We start from the raw sequence: 23,442 nt of genomic DNA on the forward strand, positions 1-23,442 counted from the left end.
CCTGGAGGTAAGGAAGTCTGACCTCCTTTAAGCAAAAATAAATCTTGCTGAGTTAAATGATCTTGTCTCCCGCTTTCCTCAAGGAACAAGGGAGACATTAAGGGACAAAATTTGAAGACAGCAACTGAGAGTCCTTAGAGCCCGTATTGCCTGGCTGATTAATTATAGGTCTGCCTAGTTCAAGATAAGCTACAAGTCAGATACACAAGACTGTCTTCTTTGTCATATCCAATAACCCAAGAATCACCAGAATGACTATCCCCAGATCTTTCAGACCCTACTGACATAATTAGGATTCACAAGGCTTAGTCAGAAATCAAGTGGGGGGAAAGACAAGATTTCCCAGCCCAAGAACAACCACTTCAACAGGTCCGCTCCATCTGCTACATTTGCACTTCTTTCCACAAATTATCACTGCGTCCAAAGATGTTGACATTCAAAGTCACCCTAAAGTATAACTTAATGAGGGAGGCCCCCGAAAACAAATGACTCCCTTTGGTAAATCTAGCCAGTATCAGGATAGTATTTGAGCATATCAACCCATCCATCAACCAATGGATCCAATAATTATATATCAGAAATAGACTATCTGCCAGGCATGCTCTCAGACCCTACTTTTGTCAACAGCCATCTTCAAGGGAGGACTTGTGGCAGTTTTCCAGCCCTTTCAGCCAAATACCACTAATGAAGCCCCCAGCCAGGCACAGACATCTAGTCACACTTGTGAGAGATGAACCAAGTGGCGAAGGTCAGAGACAGGGCTTTTTGACCAATTCAAGACTCACTATTGTAAAATGAGTTGGCTTTCCCCTGGTCCCAAACCCAGCACCTGCAGATACATCTAATTATAATTCTCCAGGGGGATTAGAGTGATGAAAATCCCAGTGTCCCAGGAGAAGGGTACATTTCAGCTGGTGTTTGCCAAAAACAAACCTATAATTTCCCTGTATGCCCGTTGTTATCCTAATGATATAAAAATTGGAGGTGTGGAATTTACTTTAAATGAGCCTGCTACCAACTCTCAAGACATTCTCCATGACACATACCAAAGATGTCTTACCAGCTCACAGTTACACAGAAACTCTGAGAAAGATTTCTGCTTTTGCATCCAATACCACCAGCTATTAGTCTGAGTTTAGAAGAAATGACACCACGCTGAGGAAAAAGTAATTTTCATTTTTTTTTTTTCCTCCTTTGGAAACCTACTCTTTGGAGGAAAAACATGCCACATAGAAGTAATTGACCAGCCAGGTGAATGGATGCTATAGTTGCTGATTGAAATCCATTGTTTACCTGCCACCACGGGGGATTTCCGCTCATCCAGGAGCTGGATGGAGGTACTTGCTGTCACTACATTGCTTTTGTTGACTGTCCCTGTACAAAGAAAAAACACCAGGAGAAAAATTGAGATAGTTAGAGTGTACACGTTAAGAGAATAATCATATTGGCCCATAGCCACCAATTCTGCAAATTATTCTGGGGCTCTGTTCCCAGAATCCAGAGTCCTCTGGGCTGCGGACACTCTGACTGTTCTGTCAGGCCATTTGTGCCGTAATCAATATACTGAGCTCCAAGCACCTGCACTGGTGAATGGCCAGCTCTTCCTGTTAAAATCAATGGCCACCACAGAGGGACCACATGTTTTAGAAATCTGTGGTTACTAATTGCAATGTTTACTTGTGTCTGTGGTCATATTTATACCACCTCTCTAAATAGAGCCATGCAGAGCTACGTGGAACATAATTTTGAAATTATTTTACAATAAGTTGGCAAAGGTAGCTCTGATTCATTGGGTAAATCTTAACTGATCTACAAAATTCAAATTTTAATCCCAGTGTTTCTGAGCAGAACCATTCTAAACAGAGAGAGAACTGGAGTGATAGTTGTACTCCAAATCCTTCGTTAGTGAGGTAACAACATGGCAGGAGCATTAAGGGGTTTTCTATTCCTAACAAAGGTTCCAATACCCATGAATTCAAGGGTACTGAGCACCAACTCTGAGCACCCGTGGTTAATAACTGTTAGTCTAGCGCCCCCCTCAGGAAATGTGCTCAATGAGTGTGTGCTGAATGGAATCCAGTTGAATGGAGAAGCCGAGCGGGGAAGGCAAACCTGAACTTGAATACACTCATGTCCAAAGCAATTAGAAATTTTCTTTCTGATCTAGCCCAAGCAGCAATAAAAAAAAACAAAAAAACAAAAAAACAGCTTCTTTCCCAGTGTGTTCAGTATTCAACACACCATAGAAAAGAGGAGAGAGACTTGGTCTTGGTCACAATGACTTATGTTTGGTGAATTTTTAAGATTTGCCTTGTATCTACAGGAGCCATGAACAAGGTAAATTTCTCTTCACTAGAGAATTTATGTTAAAAGTTCAGAGAAGGGCTGGGGCTGGTGGCTCAGTGGTAGAGCACTTGCTTTGCACATGCAAGGCACTGGGTTCGATTCTCAGTACCACATAAAAATAAATAAAGATATTGGGTCCATCTACAACTTAAAAATATTTTTTTAAAAAAATTCAGAGAAAAGTACATTTTACCAAGACCAGTGCAATAACAGTTTTAAATAATCAGTTTCATTTTTGTTTGTGTACTGAGGATTGAACTCAGAGGTACTTGACCACTGAGCCATATCTCTAGCCCTATTTTGTACTTTATTTAGAGACAGGGTCTCACTGAGTTGCTTAGTGCCTCACTTTTGCTGAGCTTGACTTTGAACTTGAGATCCTCCTGCTTTAGTCTCCCGAGTTGCTGGGATTACAGGCATGCACCACTGCACCTGACTCAGTTTGTTTTTCTCACATATAATTCTTTTAGGACAAACAGTGAATAACAAAGCAAACTTGCACCAAGGTCTGTCACCACCAAATGTATGTGTCTAGAAACCAGAGAGAATCCCCCACGGTCCCTCCCTGTACTGTGTCAGGCAAAAGTCACTCTGTCACAGAATGCACTCCCTTATGAAAACAGCAAGCTTAATTCTACTTTTTTTCTTTCTGGGACTGTGAAAAAGAAAGTATCCTGAGCTAGAAATGATGTTGCTTATAGGTGTGTGGCAGAATGAGAAAGTTCACAGTGTCTTAGTTGATATAGAGCTCCAAACACTTGGAAATTTATATATGGGGAAGCACCTGTAGGAGCATCTGTTCACAATGACCTTAAGCCAAGGAGCACAGACTCAAAGAATCTCAGACAGGGAAGGAACCCAACAGATGACGTAGCCTGAAATCTCACCCGGGGAGGAATATCATGAAGGACGTTTAGGAGGGTTTCCCTTAGGTTTGAGTTAGGAATGCTGGGAAGGAATTAACATAAAAGACCCTGATTTAAAACATAACTACAGATTGAACTTTCCAGAGCAAGCCAAGTGTAGAACTAAGTCTCATTCATCTTAGAAGCTTCTAGAACACCCATTATGGAGCCTTACACAGTGAGCATCAAAAGACAATGGATGCAGGAAAAAATAAGAAAAAGCCAAGGATAACTTAAAAGCATTTTCAGTGTGTCTTGTTTCTAAAACTGGTTGAAATAAGACAGCTTTCCATTGTTTTTGGAGGGAAGTGAGGTTTTATGTTTCCCCCCACCCTGCCATAATATCTGAACATCTCAGGACTGGAAACACCATCAGCTACAGGCCTCTCTTTGGTCACTACGGGCCTCAGTCAGGAAAGCAGAAGCCATACAATGTCTTGGTTCTTGCTTTTGCATATCAGTTTAGATTCATTCAGTTCTGAGAGGGAATTGTGAACCTTCGAAGGGATGAGACTCACTGCTGAAGGTTCTAGAGAAGTTTGCCTGAACTTTCTTTAAGATGGGGCCACAATGACAGTACAAACAAATCAACCAAGGAATCCCCACTCAGGTTCCACAGAGTGCAAAATACCAGCCCTGCTTCCTGAAATCCACTCTGGACACTGGTTAAATAAAACCTTCATTTTATTTGGGGCTATTACTCTTATGGAGCAGGTCACTGGTTCTGGGCTGACCCAATGGCCTGCTTTGATTCTGAAGGTTGCATTTGGCTCTCCTCAACATTCAGGCAGCTCCCCAACACTGTCTGCACAATGCCCTGGTCATTAGGACCAAACAAAGCCCCACCTCCCGCCAATAGGGACACCCACCTGTGCTGAACGGGATGGAATAGACGAAGCTCCCTGGTATCTGCTCAGCGGCTCTTCGGTACCAGAGAGGGAAATGGTCTGCATTAAAAATGTTCTCTTTGTCTCCAGCTTTCAGGAAATCCCTGAAGAGGAATAAAAAGAACACAGCCCACTCAGCTAGGTCCAGATGGACATGGTGCATCCAACGACCTTTATTAGGTAAAACCAGGATTGGCTTCCTGCCTGCTTGAGTACAGAAGGGACCTGAGTCAACACTATGCACTGCACATCATTCAAAAGTATCCTGTAGGGCTGGACACAGTGGCACATGCTTGCAAGCCCAGTGGCTTGGGAGGTTGAGGCAGGAGGATCGCCAGTTCAAAGCCAGCCTCAGCAACTCAGTGAGACCCCGTCTCTAAATAAAATACGAAAAAGGGCTGAGGATGTGGCTCAGCAATTAAGCACCTCTGGGTTCAATCCCCAGTACAAAAAAAATAAAAATCTTAAAGGGCTTTGGCAGTCATACTCCAAGAGGCAAATGATTTTTCCTAGTGATTATCTAGTGAAATAATCAGAACAAGCATAAAGGAGGTAAGTCACTCTTCTTAGGAAAAGTGTAATGGAGGTAAACATGGGCCCACATCAGGATTCTGCATCCTTCCCTCACCTCCCTGGTCTCCACACAGTCCTCGCTCCGTGGATCCTTTCCCTCCTGGCCTCCTTGCCTCTTGCCCAGAATCTGCCCTCTAACCAGAAGTCCCCCTGCATTCTCCTCCCCATAGCTTCCTTTCAAAATCAGGCTCATGTTCTTTATCATTATTAGTGACTTATTTTACGACAAATAACTATAATGTAGAACGTAAGGGGTACAATGTGTTTGGATCTGTGCATACATCACAGAGAGTCAACCCAGCTAATTAGCACACACATCACTTTACCAACTTATCTTTTTGTTGAATGTGTGGTGAGGATGTTAAAAATCTATTCTTTCTGAGCAAGGTGGCATACGCCTGTAATCCCAGTGGATCAGGAGGCTGAGGCAGGAGGATCGCAAGTTCAAAGCCAGCCTCAGCAACTTAGCAAGACCCTAAGCAACTCAATGAGACCCTGTCTCTACATAAAATATTTTTAAAAAGGGGCTGGGGATGTGGCTCAGTGGTCAAGCACTCCAGTATACCAAAACAAACAAACAAACAAACAAAAAACCACCAAAAACCAGAACAACAACAAAAAACTATTCTTTTAGCAATTTTGAAATATACAATAGAGTACAAGTTGTTCGTCCATATACCATGCACCTCATGAATCCACAACATTTACTAGGTCTCATCCCACCCCCGGTCCCCACAGCCGCCATCACTTTCGCACAGCCTCCTTCTTCCTGGGCCTTATCCATGCAATTGTCAGGCGCCTTCCCCCAGCCTCTCAGGAGCTCCGCGGACAGCAGCTTGCTCACACTGGTGCATCTCTTCACGGAGCCTTCAATACACAGGCGTCTTTCCTTATCTGGAGTTTTGCTTTCTGTGGTTTCAGAAGCTGGTGGTCAACCACAGCCCTAAAAACACTGAATGGAAAATTGCAGAAAAAACCAATTCATAAGTTGTAAATCGCGTGCTGTTCTGAGCATGGTGATGAAATCTCTGGCAGCACCCCACTATCCGGCTCAGGAAGTGAGTCACCACGCTCAGCGTGTCCGTGTGGTCTACACTACCTGCCTGTTAGGTGCTCAGTAGTCACTCGGCTGGGGCGGTGCTGCAGGGCTTGTGTCCAAGAGGCCCTTACACAGCAGCCTAAGGCTCTGTCCCCAGGCCTCTGCATTCACCTCACTTCATCTCACCACCAAGGCGCTGTCATCTCACAGTAGCACAAAAGAATGGCGAGTGTGGTACAATAAAACATTGAGAGATAAAGCATATTCATGTCACTTCTATCATAATAGGTTGCTATAATGGTTCTGTTTACTGCTAGTTATTGTTAATCTCCTACTGTGTGCATTTTGTAAATTAAACTTTACCATGCGTATGTATGCATAGAAAAAAAACAGTGCACAGGACTTGGTATTCTCCATGGTTTCAGGTATCCACTGAGGGTCTGAGCCATATCCCCTCAGGACAAGGGAGACTGATGTACTGAGGTCCCGAAGTGTGTTTTCTGATTTAACTTGCCTTCAGAAAGCCACATTTACTCTCCAGAAGCCTTATCTTGGTTGATAGGGCACAACTCAAGGGGTGGAAATGACTGCCTGGTTTTTCCAGTCTGTGGAGGGACCTTTCTGAAAAGGAGACCAATCAGGGAACAATGTGTAGGTAGGAAAAAGGCCCTCAGTTGGACCAGAAATGGGGCTACTTTCCATACAGCAGTTTTCGGCATGGAGTTGGATCACGTGGACCAGGGAGAGAAATTTTTTACACCAAGTTAAAACTAGCTGGTTTCATGAACTTGGCACCTAATTTAGAGTGGGATTCTGTAATTTTAGGGTGTTCTCTGGACCTCTACTTCTCTAAGAGGAAGCCTATGTCTTTGGAGTTCACCTCAAAATTCTCAGAGAGCTCTGAAATCTGTCACGCTGCTAGTTCCACTATTGTGCCTAGTTCTTCTCTAGGGGCCAAGACTCTATTCTTCTTCCCAGGTCAAGGCACTCAACATGTGCTGAGTGATCGATCACAGGGTATATAAAACTTCATATCCAGAGAAGAGCTGCTCGAACATTAAAGCCATTTTCCTATATCTCTCCTGTATCATATTTCTCTCCCCTCCTTTTTTTTTTTTTTCCAAATCCCCTCAGCAGCCAGGCCATCTTCCTTTGCAAATGGTCTACTGTGTGAATTCTGCCATACAATTTTATGATATTAGAGCGAGTGAGAGCAGCCCCCAAACGGTACGCAGAGCTTCTCACGTTCATTTACTGTCCTCAATTGCAAGTATCCTCTCCAGAAACCAGAACCTTTTTTAAAATTAGGTGAAGGCTTTCTCCTCTCATTCAGAAGACCAATTTCAGAGTCCCAAGATGAAATGAGAAGGTGCTCCGATCCAGACGTCCAGTCTCAGTGTATTAGAAATAACCCTGCAGGCACCGCTATCTTCAGAGGTAAAGTTTCATCGTAAAAAACTCATCAGGTTTCCCCTGACATTTCACCTCTGTTATTTCTTCTTTAGACACGAAATCCTTCATGAACCTGATTTGGACAGCTGGTGGGAGGAGCTTCTGCTGTCCTGACCACAGCAGGATCAACAGTGGCCGTCCACACTGGACTATGGGCACGGCCACATCTGAGCAGAAAGTGCATTCACTCACACTGGGTCTGTTTGATGGTGAAATGCACATGGCCACAGGTGACAGGCCCTTTTCCTGCAGCAGGGACTCCTGCTGCTGCTGGGGCCTTTTTCCAGAGTCATGGGAGATCAGATAATAGTGTGGTTAGAAGGTAGGATGGCGACAGTCAGCCTTCAGGGATGCCAGGAGACAGGTCTGGAAAGCTGGACCAGCTCAGCAAGCAGGAGCCCAGGACACTTGGTCTCTGTCAGTTCTGGTGTTTCCCGAAAACCTGGGAGGCCTTGGTCAGCTACCAAGTGGTGATTCAACAGGAAGCAGGAAGGAGAGATCTGATTCTGCAGAATCCCACAATTATTCTTCAGAAGGAAAGATCCTTCCGAAAAAGGGGAAAGCCTGCTTCTGGATTCCAGGGGCTCTTGTGGTGTGGTGTAAGGCAGGTCCAGTTCTAGGCAGAGCCCAGTGACCTTGGGTGAATAACTAGGTCTCTGAGCCTCTATTTATTCATTTACAAAAGGGGAATGATAGTGATGACCTACTTACCAGGACACTGACAGTATAACGCGTACGCCATATGCCAAAGGGCTGTGAGCTGGAAAGGACCTCAAAGAATGTAGGAGGTACTTAAAGACCAAGAGTTCCTTTTGGTCTCTGTGTCAAGTGGGAAGTGTGAAGCAGTCCTCTTTTAAACTTCAGGCTGTGGAGGAGACTGATAAGTATACCATGAAGGCTGATGTCACTAGATGCTGTGTGCCTGGTGAAACGAGAGGTCATCTGAAGGCACAGACTACACTGTTATATGTTGGGGATGATGGTCAGGTCACAGAGGCCATGAACATAACCAACCTACTTCCAAATGTAGAAGGCGAGGCCAGGAATCGTGATCTTAGTTCAAGAGACTAATGGTGGTACGTGTTAATTCCAGACTGGGAAATTTGTAAGATCCAGTCCTCTGTCCAAAACTTTCTGTCATGCCCTTATCAAATGCAGAAACAAACCCCAGAAATTCTAAAAATCTTTCTAGCCATTGGTTTGGAGAATATATCCAAGTCACTGAATCTCAATGAATACCATTTGATGGGGAAGGACAGGCAGATAAAAGACCCTAAGACAGCAGATGTCACTGTATGAAACCGTGATGAATTTCTTAAAGATAGAAGAGTTATTCATCCACCCAGTCAATCACTGAGCTCACATTCGGGGTCCCAGCCATGCCACAGAGAATAGACCTGAGAGTTATGAGTACTGTTAGCTTCCTAAAGCAGATATCAGCTAGCTTGCTTCCTCCCTCCCTCCCTCCCTTCCTCCCTCCCTCCCTTCCTTCCTTCCTTCCTTCTTTCCGTTTTTATTGCTTTGGGTACTGGGATTGAATCTAGGGGTGCTTTATCACCAAGTTACATGTCTAGCCCTTTTTAGTTTTTATTTTGAGAAAGGTTCTCAGTAAATTGCTGAGGTTGGTCTTGAACTTGCCATCCTCCTGCCTCAGCCTCCCAAGCTGGGATTACAGGTGTGTACCACGGTACCTGTGTGTGTGTGTGTGTGTGTGTGTGTGTGTGTGTGTGTGTGCTTTCTTTTTTGATCTTCACAATAATCAAAGGAGATCATGACCTCACTTTTCAGAAAGAAGGCTCATAAAGCAAGATGGGTCAGATGCACATTCTAGATTCCCAAGTGTGATCCTGTCATCTTTCAAATCCATCAAAAGAGTGCAGCCATCAAAACTGTAAGGTGCCATGTTTTGTTGCTGCTATTGTTGTTGCTGTTGTTGTTTTTTAGTGGGGGGGATAATGAGGGGGATTGAACCAGGGTGCTTAACCATTGAGCTACATCACCCACAAAGTTGCTGAGGCTGGCTTTGAATTTGTGATCCTCCTGCCTCAGCTCCTGAGTTGCTGAGATAAACTGGCATGCGCCACCACGCCAGGCTGATACTATTTTTCTTGTTCGCTTGTTGTCATCTCGGTACCAGCAACAGCCTTCCTCCCTGAACATTAGATGACCTAGGCTGTGTCTCCTTTTGCTCTCTGGATCCTAAAGAAGGTGATATGCAGCTCAGTGCTTTTAGTCTTTCCTAGGAACTGATCCCCTGGAAAAAGACTTCTGCAGGGGATAAAAACAGGCTAAAGTGAGCTTTAAAAAATCAAGTTGCAGTGATAGTGAGCTTCATAAAAGATAAATGTGAGATACGGAGAAAGTAAATCCCTGGATTGGGAGTTCAAAGGTGGCTTCCCAAAACATTTAAAAATTGATCTGTCTGCTATTTACCAGATTTGGTTCTGTAAGTCAGAGTCTCTGGTTGGTGTCAGGGTCTCATCTAACAGAGGCACATTCAGTGTTGCTGAACTGGGGCTAGAGAGGTAGGGAGCATCTCCTCCTTGGGCCCCTGATGGGTTAACCCTTCTCAAAGGTCAGGGTGTGTGAAGCTTCCTGGCAACTTCTGAGCTCACACACTCATTTGCATGTATATTCCACCTCTTTGAATCTGAGGCTCCATTTGTTCCTGGCCTACTAATGCCTCTTCCATGGACAAAAGAAATTGAGAGAATTTATTAATAGGATGAAAAATGGCTTCAGACTATCTACTGGCTCTGGTGGAATACCCATGTGATGAGTGAAGGGCCTGTGGCTCTCTGAAGACACCGGGCTGAAGAGCGGACTCCGACACTCTCAATGCACTATCCCCTGGGATCTTCTTAGAAGTGCCACGAGACATTGTCAACCCCAGGGCCTCCAGAAAGTCCACCGCGAGGTGTGGCACTCTGCAGTCCCTCATGCTAAGCACAGAGGCACAGAGGTTTATTAAAACATAAACCCACCAACAGACAACAGACTTGAGACACAGGCCAGGAATTCCTCAACATCTCTGCAGAACAGCTGGAGGCCTCAGAGCCATTCACCAGGAGACCAGTGCTTCCTCCTCCCTCTGGCTGCTTCCCACAGCAGCAGGGGCATCTCGCAATTTCTAAAATGACTCACCAGGCAGGAGAGAACTCCAGGTTGGTGGACAGAAGCCAATAAGCATGAGGAACAAAGGGCTGTGGAAGGGCCAGCCGGCAGGTGAACACACGCACTGAGGCCCCCATGGTAGAACAGAGAGGAGAAATCGGAGCAGGTGCAGGGTGGCCCAAAGTTTGTTTGTACCAGTGGTGGGATCGAGAAATGAAAGAATCTTCCCTTTGAATTTCCCATTTCAGGAGCTCTCTGAGCATCTGCAAAGGAGTCCTCCTACTTACTGATTGGTGAGCTGCTCAGCCCCAACAAACAGGTTGATTCTTGAGAGGCCTGTGCGGGTGCCGAGAAAAGCCACCTCTACGCCCTTGTCGGAATTTCTGAAAGAGAACAGCAGACGTTTGTTAGGGAGTCGCTTCTGGATAGTAAGAGATAATGGCTTTTGCACTTCAAGACTCACAGAATGTTTTCCCAAATAGCAGCTTGGAAACCTGACCTTTCACAGAACGTACAGACTCACAGGCAGGTGTGCACACACATGTACCAAGCCCAGAATGCAAACTGTGATCCCTGACAAAAGCCTTCATGTTGATATCTGCAGGATAAATGAAGAACTCCCTGTCAACATAAGGAGCCTGAGAAAAAATGCACTTCTGTCCATAAACACATCTTTATCTCCAAGTTCTGGATTCAAGTTCAGAGAGAGCAGCCTGAGGGTAAGACTTTAAGGAGAGAAAAAACTACTGAGGGGTAGATTTTTGCCTCAGTGCTACCAGGTCTATTCTTGGTCTTGAGACCATTAGTGGAATCTGCTATGACAGAGAATGAACAATCGAGCCACTGAACCAAGTTTGCAGCATCCTACAGCCTGGAATCCTACATGGTAGGAATAGGCTTTGGTTTCTGCAAAGTTTTGGGGTCACCAACTTATAACTTCTCTCAGAGCATGGGTCTTCTCACCACCAACCCAAAAGTGATAAATAAAAGAACAACTTCTTCCAATAGCCCCGCAGGGTGCCATGCAGCCTTAATAAGGAAAACCAACTTGAAAATTTACTAAACACAGTGTTTCAACTTCCAAGGCAAACTAGATGTTGGAGCATGTTCTTCAGGAGATTTGCAATGTACATTTCTCCTATGTAAAAAGCAAATTGCTTTTCTCTACAAACAAAATTTTATCCTATATTTAAAGCAAGAAAAGAATGCCAATTATTAAGTTTGCTTCTCTGTCCTAGCTGCTGGGAGCAATTTGATCCAAAGCACTATCCACGTTGTCTTTAGTATGAGATCATTCAGTTACTTGGCAGTAGTTGAGGTGGCCAATACCTTTAGGTATTTAAGGGGTAAATAAAAACCAACACAATGCATTTGTTTCTGCCTGTAGCCTACTCCAGATTGAAAAGTTGGGTTGTCCTATCAGTTGCAGATGTGGACTACAGAGCAAGCTACCATTTTAGAAATCTTTAGCATGTGTTAGAAATGAATCAGCAGTCTTTGCCCAAGATTTCAAGTTTCATGAGAGACTGAAAGAAACATTTCCACATTAGCCAGAGGGGGGAAAAATATCTCAGGAAAGCTTCATTTTCTTCCAAACCTCCAAGATCCATACAGGTAAGGATGACACAATGAAAATGACAGTTTGTCTTTGGAGATCCAGACTCACATGTTGAACTGCCTGCCTGACATCTCCATTTGGGAGGCTTCCAGACATTTTGAATGTCCATGTCTAGAAGGGACACTGGCCACATGAAACCCAAATCTACTTCTCCCTCAGTGTCTCCTGTTCCAGCAAACAGCACCATCTCCCTGGCACTGGAGATGTAGACCTAGGAATGAACTTGATGGCTCAGCTTCCCTGCTCTCGAACAACAAACCCACCATTGTGTCCTGGGGGGGGGGGGGGTCTTCCATAGGCCACAGGTGACCTTCTTCTGCCTGTGCTCACTACTCTGGTCCAAGTCAAATCCCTAGGAATCCTATGGGAGCCTTTACTATATGGTTCTTACCCCATTACACTTTGGTCTCCGTGCAGCAGTGAGAGATTTTTTTTCTTTCCAGTACTGGGGATTGAACCCAGGGGCGTTTAGCCACTGAGCAACATTTCCAATCTTTATTAAAAATATTTTTAATTTAGAGACAGGACCTCACCAAGTTGCTGAGACTGGCTTTGAACTTGCCATCCTCTCCTTCAACCTTCTGAACTACTGGGATTGCAGGTATGTACCACCATGCCTAGCTGAGAGATCCTTTTATAAAGAATGTGCTTCTGATCATATTCCTTTCTTTCTTCAAATCCTTCAGTGATTTTTCCAATACTCTGAGTATCCACAATCCCGAACTTGCCTACCATTCCCGAGGTCCTGAACTCCTTGGTCCCTCTGCAGCTTCATCCTCTGATATCGTCCATCCTACCCTCTACATTTCAGCTCCGTTGACCTTAAATTTCTGAAATGTCTCAAGTACTGACCCACCTCAGGGCTTTTGCACCTCCTGGAATGCACACCAACTCATGAACTCATATCTGTTTCTTTCTTGCACTCTAGGTCTTGTTATCATCTACACATTTTTACTTTTCCTTCAAAGCATTTATTGCAGTTTCTTAATCACACAGCACATTCTAGACACCACTGGTACCATGATGGCAAAAACTTGACCTATCTGGGTCACCTCCATTAACCCAACACCTTGCTCAGTGCACACGAGACATTCAGTACCTGATGAATGAATGAATGAATTAATAAAAATGACAGATGGGATAAAAGGGAAGATAAAACAAAAGAAGAAACTCATGAAGAATAAGAAAGTGGAGAGAACCAAGGAATGTATCACACACTAAGGAAAAAGAAATGACTTTTCCTCTTATTTTTAATCTTTCAAAGGCTATTTCAAATATTAGTAAAAAATTAAGAAAATACTAAGCTGCTAATGCAGTTCTCACCCTACTCTTTGACGTCAACTACCATTGACTTCCCTCCCTCCCTTTTCCCATCCTCCACTTCAAACATAAAACCGCAGGGTTATATCTGACACCCTACTGAAATAGAGCCCTTTCCCTGTCCGACTCACAACCTAGCCTGGCCCAGATCCCAAGTTCTCTCAAGTCTGTGAAGTGGAGGGAGCCCCGGCAAGGCAGGAAACGGATGCCCCTTCCAACTCCCTCCCTCTCGGAAGTGTCACCCTACCTCAGCATACCGAATTTCATGTAATGTTAAAACTCAAACAAATTACACGTCAAACCCAGGAGCTCGCGTCCAAGCCCCCACCGCTAATCTCCTCTAGCTCCTGTGGTTTGGAGCTTTGGGGAAAATTAAAGAACTTTAACACCAGGCTCCTAAAACAGTTTAGTTCTTTAAACCATAACCATATTTTGGAGACATCGGGTGAGGAAATGGGGACACGTGCAGCCACTTACTCAGATTTGTTGAGGGCCAGGCTGGTCCAGTAGGCTTCAATGGGGGCACTCACCACTGCATCAAAAAGAACTTCTTGGATCAATTCTTTATCACCTGTAGGAGGGACAGAAGAGAAGATGGCTTTGGTCAGGTACCCAGGAGGGGCATGAAGGGTGCTCAATAGCTCATCTTGGGGGAGGTTACCAGGGATTGAACTCAGGGGCACTCGACCACTGAGCCACACCCCCAGCCCCATTTTGTATTTTATTTAGAGACAGGGTCTCAGAGACCTGGGTCTCAACTCAGAGACTGAGTTGCTTAGTGCCTCACTTTTTCTGAGGCTGACTTTGAATTTGTGATCCTCCTGCCTCAGCCTCCCAGGTCACTGGGATTACAGGTGTGCATCACCGTGCCCCGCTCAATAGCTCATTTTGCAGTATCCCTAGCTACTCTTTAGTACTCACACTGTGGGTACATTGTTTAAGAGTTAACTTCCCAACAGTTGAAATATAAAATAGTTCAGACACCTGATATGCCAGTAATACCAGGGCCTGTGGAGCATTTGGACTAGGTGTTTGAAAGCTGAGAGGCTGGGTTGTCTCACACTGCAGGTTCTGCTGTCTCTCCCCATCTCAGAGTTCATTCCATGGACCAGTATGCTGAATCCCAGACTTGGAGACCGGAAGCCAGTGCTCCTTAGAAAACTGGCTCTTGTCTTCCCCATTTCGGCCTTCTACTACAGCCTGCCATTTTTCAGCATCCTGCTTTCAGGAAGTTGGAAGATTGGAAAAGAATACCATGACTTCTTGGCTTTAGGGAATCTAATTTTTAACTCCTTGCATTAAAGAATTTTAAAGAGGGTTATCTATCTATATCCAAAAGGAGTCTTGGTGGAGCTCTGGGAAAGAGGTCAAGGAATAAAGGAAGATCATGAGTCTGGGTGGGGTGTTCTAGAACTCTCTGATTCCTCTGCAAAGGAGAGTACCCAATAATCCCAGGGAGCATGCAGTCCTCATCAGGGCTGGGGGCCAAAAAGATAAAGGAGTTTGGCTTAAAAGAAAAACTGGAATCAACTTCAATCATCATCTAAAAGACAAGGGACAAATTGTACAGTTATGTAACGGATTTCCATACAATAATTCAGACAAACACAATAGAGATAAAAGATCAACATGAATGAATTTCAAAAACATGATGAGTAGAAACAAATGTTATATGTATTATAACTATATGTAGTGATTCATATAATATTATACCATATATTATAGATACAGATTGAATACCTCTTATCTGAAATGATTGAGTCCTGAAGTGTTTCAGATTTCAGCTTTTGGGAGATTTTAAAATGCTTGCATACACTTAATGAGATATCTTGGGAACAGAACCCAAGTGTAAACATAAAATTCATTTACCTTTGATGTGCACCTCATACAAATAATCTGGGTATAATTTTATGTCACTTTTTTTAACAATCTTGCAAATGAAACCAAGTTTCATAACATGTAATTTTCTACTTGCAGCATCACATTGGTACTTGAAAAGTTTCAGATTTAGAGCATTTGGGATTTTAGATCTATATAAACATTTAATGTAAAAAATAATGAAAATAATACTTCATATTATTGATGAATAGCCTTCTATGTAGTCATAGTATAAAGTACATGAAAGTGATGAATACATATGGAAAAGCCATTCTCTCTGGGAGGGAAACAGGACAGGGCAGGGCAAAGATATCCAGGGGCTTCAGTATTATCAGTAATGCTTAATTCCTCAAAAAGTATGTCAACTTTCCTATGTTCATGTATGAATACATGACCAGTGAAACCCCACATCACGTACAACCATAGGAATGGGTAGTTATACTCCATGTCTGCATACTATGTCAAAATACATTCTACTATCCTGTATCTAAAGAGAACAAATTTTAAAAATCCTTTAAAATGAAAAATGCCTCAAGCAAATAGAGCAAAATATTAAGAAGCTGACGAGCAACTAAAAAATACGCTTTTCATATCATCTCTACGCTTTTGTGTTTTTAAAATATATCATTAGAAATTCAAATGAAATGAAAAACTGAACTCATCTGAGGTTCACCTGATCCTTTCCTTACCAGAGCACATCCCTCCCCAAAAAATCCATTCCATCTGTGTGGTTTAGTCTCTGGATCACCTAATTACACCTCTCATGGCATTGCTGTGGTGATCCTCCGAGATGACAGGTGTCATGTGCTTTTCACATCATTGAATAAAGGATGTTTGTCAGACAGGGAGCAGGTGCCATGCTTATTTGGAGAGGGGAATCTTCCCCACCCATACTGCAGCTGCTGGGACTATCTTGGGATTTTAGAGGGTCTGCTCCTCTCTTGGGGGACCATCCAGACCTGCTGCTGCTCTTCTGTGCCTCCTGGGCACAGTCACTGTCCGTTTCTTACCCCCTGAGCTCCCCAGAGGACACCTGGTGGAGGGGAGGAAGGAGAGCACACAGTCTCCATGACAGGAGACAGGGGTGGGTCATAACCACACTCTCAGCCAGCCAGGAGACCTGCATTATGGACTTGCAGGAGACAATCCTATTTCCAGCCTTGGTTTCTCGGCTGAGCCAATCTTTACTGTCCCCTCGCAGCTGTGACATTCCCATCCCATTCAGTTGTGGAGACAAACCCAATGGAAAGGGTCGAACCAGGATTAGGAACTATGTGACTCTCACTGAATTATAATCTTCCTCCTGTTCCTAGGGAAAACAGATCTTTGGTTGGGTTTAAGGTGACTGAGAGTCTGCCAAAACCACGCTTCGCTGAGAACTGAGGCAAACAATGGTTTGGAGTACCGACTTGCCCCCGCTCACACCCACGCATGCGCGCAGCAGGCCTTTGAAAGCGAACTCACATTGCAGCAGGGGCTCTTTGCCTTTGAGGTAGAGCTTGATGGCGTCTAGCTGCGATAGGTGACGGTGCTCTGGGTGCAGGTCAGTGTTGCAGTAGGACCTGAGAACGTGAACAAGAGCATAGGAATATTCACAGCTTCTTCCTTTGTCTCTGAACCAAGACAAAAAAACTAGACCTCAAAGAAAGCAACAGATACCGATGCCCGGTGAAGATGAAGGACTGTTGCATTCTTACCATTCGTCTGCCAAGGACACATCCGGGTGTTCCAAATCATGCAGGCCTGGAGGTCAAGGAGAAAAGGCTAATAAGTAAGCACAATTCCCTCTCATCCTCGTGGGTGCTTCAGAGATTTTAGGGGAAGGCTATAGGGTGGGTAAAGTGTAGGCATTAACTCCCAAAGGTGTCCAGGAACAGGGATTCCAGACAAAGGGGACAAGTTTGAGAACTTTTCCAGGCAACTCTCTTCTAATCTCCACTTTGCTCTGCCAGTACTGCAACCTTCCCTGGTCACATACCCCAGGGGAACCTTAAAGCCTTAAAGTGAGTCCCAGGAGGGAAGCTTAACAGGACAGTTACAAACACTGACTCTGGAGTCCCAGGCAGTTCTGAGTTGGGAACTGGTCTAGGCCATTTAACTCCTCTGTGATGTTAGCAGGTTACTTTATTTTCTAAATGTCTGTTTCTTCATGAGCAAAGCAGGAATGATAATAGTCCCTAACTGATGGCTACTTGTGAGGGTAAAATTATAGGTTGAATGATATGAAATGGTCAATACTCAACTCTTTTTGACCAGCAAAAATTGCTAGTTGTTACAGAATCCTAAGTAAAAGTGAGTCATATGTCTAGGAAGGTAGTTAGGGGTGCTGGGGTTTGTAGGGAATCTGGAAGTTTTTATAGAATGCTCCAGACTGGTGCATGTGCTAGAGGCTTGGTCCCCAGTGCACTGATATTGAGAGGTGGAGCCTAGTGAAAGCTGATTAGATCATTTGAACACCACCCTCAGAGGGATTATAATGTAGTTCTCACAGGACTGGGTTAGTTCCCACAGGAGCAAAGCCTGAGCCTGATCCCTCCTCTCTCTTGCTTCTTCTTGTGCACAGATGCCTCAACTGCATAGAGAAAATCCCTATGTTCTCTGCCATGTTATGACACAGCCAGAAGGCCCTCCTCAAAGGAGTCCATCTAACTTGGACTTTCAGTCTCCAAAACTGTGAGGTAAATAAACCTTTTTACTTTATAAAGAGCACCCGGCCTCAGGTATTCTTTTATAGCAACAGGAAATATGTTAAGACACATTGTGAAGTTGCTGGTTTTATTTGCATTTTCAAGATGCCTTGATTTCAATGGGCCATCAGCAGACATACACTTCTGAGTGACACCCTCAGGCACTCCGATGATGCTCAGAACCTGTTTCAGGAAGCCACTTTCCCAAATGACCAACAGTATCTCACCACACTCGGGTCTCCAGTTTCTCAAATACATATGCAGAAAATAAACAGTGCAATACTAGACCTATTGTTGCATAATCCCACTCGATTTTTAGGAAGGGAGGAATAAATAAGACTGAACATCAGGCTCTAACACACACTTTGGGAATGTCATATCAACTCTGATTTATATCAACTGTGTGTCACAGGTAATATCACATAACTCATGAACTCCACAGGATCGTTAAATGGGATGGTAATCGATCCCTAGGATAATACAGCCATCCAGATAACCTCTCTTCCCTTGCTCATCTCCCTACCTCCCTTCCTTTCTTCCTCCCTTCAATATTTTTACTAAGAATCCACTCTATACCAGATGCTATTCTAGGCCCTGAGACTATATCATGGAATGAAACAAAAATCACTGCCTTCATGATTTTTAATTTTTAGTAACAGAAAAAAAAATAAGTAGATGAAATTGAAATTAAAATATACAGCATGTCAGTTGGTATAGTCAGGGATATGAAGGAGAGGAGAACACAGGACAGGGTAGGGAGGGTCACAGGTTGCAAGGATTAAGAGAGAGAGAGTCTCTTTTTTGATTGTGGTGATTATGGAAGGCTTCCCAGAGAGAGTGACTTTTAACCAGAATCTGAAGGAGGAAAGGGAAAGATGTGTACAGACAGCAGGGACCGTGCTTCTTGAAGGCATAACAGGGGCAAAGGTCCCAAGGGGGGAACCGTCCCTTCCTGGAATATTGACTTAAGGATGTCAATTCTATTTCTTTTTCTTTTATTATTATTATTTTTTGTACTGGAGATTGAACCTAGGGATGCTTAACTACTACGCCACATCCCCAGCTCTTTTTATTTTCTATTTTCAGACAGAGTCTCACTAAGTTGCTTAGGGCATTTGCTAAGTTGCTGAGGCTGACTTTGAACTCGAGGTCCTCCTGCCTCAGCTTCCCAAGCTGCTGGGATGACAGGGGTTCACCACCATGCCCAGCTCTATTTTATTTTTCTAGTTTCAGTTCAGCCCATTTTCAGCCTCAAAGCCCTCTCTAGCTACCTTTCACAGGACCTACAGGTGAGACCCTGAGGGAAGATCTTTTTTACAGCTTTTTCTCCGAGTTCCTAGGCACTGAGGAAATTCCATTGTTCTCTAATTCCCTCACTTCTGATTTCAGTTCTGGCAACATCCTATCTGCTGATGATCGCTACTGCCAACAGTCACAGCATAAGCTGTAATTTGTTAAAACACCTTTTGGGTACTGTACACATAAAAGATAAAAGAGTGTCCAAGGAGATTCAGAAGAGACAGTGTTTCAACAGGTGGACCACAGTGCATACCTTCAGCTGCAGTCATGACCCCTCAAACTTTTGAGCCAAGTCCACCTAGTCACCATCTTGGTAGAATCTCTGGCTTTGACAGGGCATATGGAAAATCCCTATGTTCTACAGGGAAGTGTTCCTTCTTGAAGAACCTATTCAACTGTGGTCGCCATGTCCAAGGAACTCCTTCCCTCTCCAAGAACAGAAGAGAACAATGGTCATGCTATGGCTCTTGGAGGTTATGAGACCCTCTCCTAGTCAGCCCGAGGGGAAGCAGCTTTCTTGGGGTCTGTTACTCAGCCAAGTTGGCAGGATTGTCAGTCCTTGTATTTACAGAGGACCCACAGAGAGAGGAAGATCTGACCTCATCTGTGTGGATAACAAGACACTCTCTCCCTTGCGGAGGAGGATTCAGACTAATTTCTTGCATGGTGGTTATAGTTAGCTCTGAAATCCTCTCTATGTGTCCGCTTAGATCAACAGCTGTGGAACATACAGGAACAAGATAGAGACCCCCAAAATGATCCAAAAGACAATGCAAAACAACTGTGCATATGTGAGGATGGGGGAATGGGAGAGAGGGAGAGGACAGGGAGGGAGGGAGGCAGAAGGGAGAAAGCGAGGGAGGGCCAGGCTCATGTATTGCAGAGTGACTAAGGGGACACATCAGAGCCAAGTTGTCCATTAGCGACCTCTCCTGTAGTCCTGACTGTGAGTTGTTGTCTCAGCTTGACCTCAGATGGCTCAGATATGAATTTTTGTGCTTGGTGGGCAGTGATGGCCAGAGAGCCACACATAGCTCACAGAACTAGAAAATTCTAGAAGTTAAAATACAGTGAGAACACTTCTTAGGGTATCTTGCCCAAGTGATAAAGTTGCCTATTTTCTCCTGGGAGTCTCTGGGAAGAGAGGTATTATGGTTTGGATGTGAGGTGTCCCCCAAAAGTTCATGTTGAAACAATGCAAGAAGGTTCAGAGGAGAAATGATTGGGTTAAGAGAGCCTTCACCCAATCAGTGAATTGATCCCCTGATAGGGATTAACTGAGTGGTAACTGAAGGCAGGGAGGATGTGGCTAAAGGAGGTGGGTCATTGGGGGCATGGCTTTGGGGTATGTATTTTTTTTTAATTGTAAACAAATGGGATACATGTTGTTTCTCTGTTTGTACATGGAGTAAAGGCATACCATTTGTGTAATCATAAATTTACATAGGGTAATGTTGCTTGATTCATTCTGTTATGGGGTATGTATTTTTTTATACGGAGAGTGGAGTCTCTCTGCTTCCTGATCATGTGAGCGGCTTCCCTCCACCACACTCTTCCACCATGACACTCAGTCTCAGCTCCAGCCCTGAGGAACAGAGACTGCTCTATGGACTGAGACCTCTGAAACTGTGATCCCTCAAATAAACTTTTCCTCCTCTACAAATTGTGCTGGTCAGGTTTTTTAGTCACAGCCATGAAAAAGCTGACTAAAACAAGAGGCCATACAGTTATCTCTGTGGTGGGCACAAGCTGGGTTCTGCCCGGTTCTCAGTGAGCTCTCTATTCCAGTCTTTCATTCCGTAAGTTCTCATGATCAGCAGAGAGACAAAAACCAACACCTGGGAACATCACAGGGACAATCAGCAGTAAACCAGAAAGCCACCTATGGAACTTGAAGCCCTGGGGACCGTCCTCTCATTCCTCACTCCCTCTCCACTGTCCACATGAGAAATTTACTATGTTCATTTGTTCACAGTTCTAACCCATTAAAACTTGGCTCGTCACTGACCTTCCTATTCCTGGCCATTCCTGGGACACCCAGAAACCATGCTGGTCTAGTCCAATATTTCTGTGAAGATGCAAAACCTGATGGCCATACTAGGCAAGTGACTTGCTCAAGGTCACTTAGGAAGCAGAGCCCTCCAGAGTCCATGTCCAGCCCTCCCTGCATAATCTTGATAATGGGAAAGGAAACGTTTTCTGAACGAGCAGGTTGTTGGGAGATGAAAAGGACAGTATGTGCGTGGCAGCAGCGATTTTACAGTTTACAGAGTTGCGACAGCTGCTACTGTTTACTGGGAGTCACCATGCGCTGCTGCTTTATGGAGACGGGAAGTTCTGAGAACCACAAGGTGCTACTTCCTCTCTCTGCATCTGTAAATCATTCCAATGGTTCACATTTGCCTTTGGGCCAGGGCTGCCACGTGAAATCGGTGGCTTAATTGCAATAGACCTTTGTTTTCATGTCCCCGCCCCCACCAGCCAATCAGGGCTGGAGTTTTGGCATTCATCTGTCTTTCTCTTGGTACTGATCATAGCTGGCGAATGATCCCTATGAGCTGCCCTGACAACTTTGTGAATTAAAATATAGAGAAATTCAGTCATAAGGAAGGCCACCACTATATGGGGTTCCCACCATTCTGCAATCTAGGCGATTTTGGCAAAAAAGGTAGCATCCAGTGAGCAAGGGTTTGAGTCAAATGCCCAAGGGATTAGGCAGAGGTTTGGACCATGAACAAGTTCCTCAGCGAACTTGTAGCTGGCTCCCGACCCTCCCCCTGACACCACAGAACAAGACTAGCCAAGGCAGAGGCACGTTACCTTCCTCGATGGTCACGTTCCCCCGAAAGAAATACTTCCCATGGCCTCTGGAGAGCGCCACACCTAAACTGTGCAGAGAAACAAAGCAGACCTTGAAGTCCATGGCATTGACTGGAATAGACTTGCGGGCTAACATTTAAAAAAAAAAAATTTTTTTTTAATTTTCCATTTTCACATTTCCATTTCATGTTCTGTAAACAATTTTTCCAACAGTTTACTTTCAAAAACCTCACTGATTATAGTGGGTGTTGGTTTTTCTTAGGTTTGAGCAGCTGCTTCAAAGTCATTTCTGATTGGAAATGCCAGCAGCAATCGGCCGCACTGGTGTTTTCAAAACGTGTGGCCAACAGCTCACCCCTGCGGCGAGTCCTTCTCTTGAATGTCATCCCGAGGGCCACACAAGGGCCACGCACCCTGATCCTTACTACCACCTTACACCCAAGGTCCTACATTCAGCCAGAGATGGGTCTTCCCAGAACCTGAGAGTTTGGGACTAGGGAAAATTGACCCTTTCTCACAAAAAGAAAAATCCCCATTCCTGCTATGGGCGGCTACATGATTGGGTTGTGGGCTTCTGTTCCCAGACCTCTCCTGAGGCCAGTGAACTTTCCACACTCCCCCTGGCTTGATTTAAGCAACTTTCTGTTTTTGCCTAAAGTCAGAGACTCTGTTTTAGAAACACAGTCTCTTCATTTGGCACGCTCGCTTAGCGGCTCATGTGTTCCCTGATTGCTCTGGTTCCACATGGAACCCGCCCTTGATCCTTGGCAGTATGTGACAGTGATGCTGGAACTTATTTTTCAGATTACTCTACAGAGTCAGTAAACTCTCTCCTTAGCTCTGCCAGATACCATTGCAGGAAAAGGAAACAGCACTCATGAAATGATTCTTTTTTTCCTTTTACAAAATATGTCACCACACTAAGTTAATAGTGGTGGACAACTTTAGAAGGCTACATATGCATCTGAAAGCAGGCAATGAGGCAAAACCAATTTTTTCCAGGACTGTTACAGAGGGACAACAGGATTCAAAGGTAGACGAGCACAGGGGGACAGTTCAGAGAAGTCAAAACAGAAGCACAACATGTAGGGATGAGATGCTACCTCTGGGTTTGAAGGATTGTCTTTTGGTCATGAGAATTGAAGGCAAAACAGGACCCAGGAGGCAGCACGTTAGATGGTTGAGGACGTTGATAACCCCTCTGAACTGGTCTCCACCCTTCATGAGAAACCCCAAAGCTTTTTTTTTTTTTTTTTTTTTTTTTTTGCTCCATAATGAAATGCAAAGCCATGACACATTAGTGAGTTCTCCTGGGTGAACCTGAACCATCTTCCCCCTTCTGGAAAATAAAGACCAAGCAGCCTGGGAAAAGCCCCTTCCTCACTCTTTCCAGCCTTTCGGCAGGGTGTTTGTTATCTTCAGATGATGAGCTCTGAGAGCGAGCGTCAGCAGGTTTTGTACAAACACACTGATGGGTCTGATGGAATGTCCATGTATTATGGTC

General features: G+C 44.4%; 1 protein-coding gene across 2 annotated transcripts in view; it reads right to left on the bottom strand.

Moving 5' to 3' along the window:
• Cacna2d3 (calcium voltage-gated channel auxiliary subunit alpha2delta 3) overlaps positions 1–23,442 on the bottom strand; it is an 885,854-nt gene that overhangs the window by 174,178 nt on the left and 688,234 nt on the right. For both annotated transcript variants that reach the window (XM_047531971.1, XM_047531972.1), the window contains 7 exons: positions 21,939–22,006; positions 16,830–16,875; positions 16,597–16,694; positions 13,732–13,825; positions 10,604–10,699; positions 4,121–4,242; positions 1,294–1,374 (listed from right to left, as the gene is read on the bottom strand). In XM_047531971.1, the coding sequence (XP_047387927.1) occupies positions 1,294–1,374; positions 4,121–4,242; positions 10,604–10,699; positions 13,732–13,825; positions 16,597–16,694; positions 16,830–16,875; positions 21,939–22,006 (605 nt within the window). The remainder of the gene's footprint in view (positions 1–1,293; positions 1,375–4,120; positions 4,243–10,603; positions 10,700–13,731; positions 13,826–16,596; positions 16,695–16,829; positions 16,876–21,938; positions 22,007–23,442) is intronic.

The sequence above is a fragment of the Sciurus carolinensis genome, chromosome 17 (genome assembly GCF_902686445.1).
Source record: "Sciurus carolinensis chromosome 17, mSciCar1.2, whole genome shotgun sequence".
Taxonomy (NCBI): domain Eukaryota; kingdom Metazoa; phylum Chordata; class Mammalia; order Rodentia; family Sciuridae; genus Sciurus; species Sciurus carolinensis.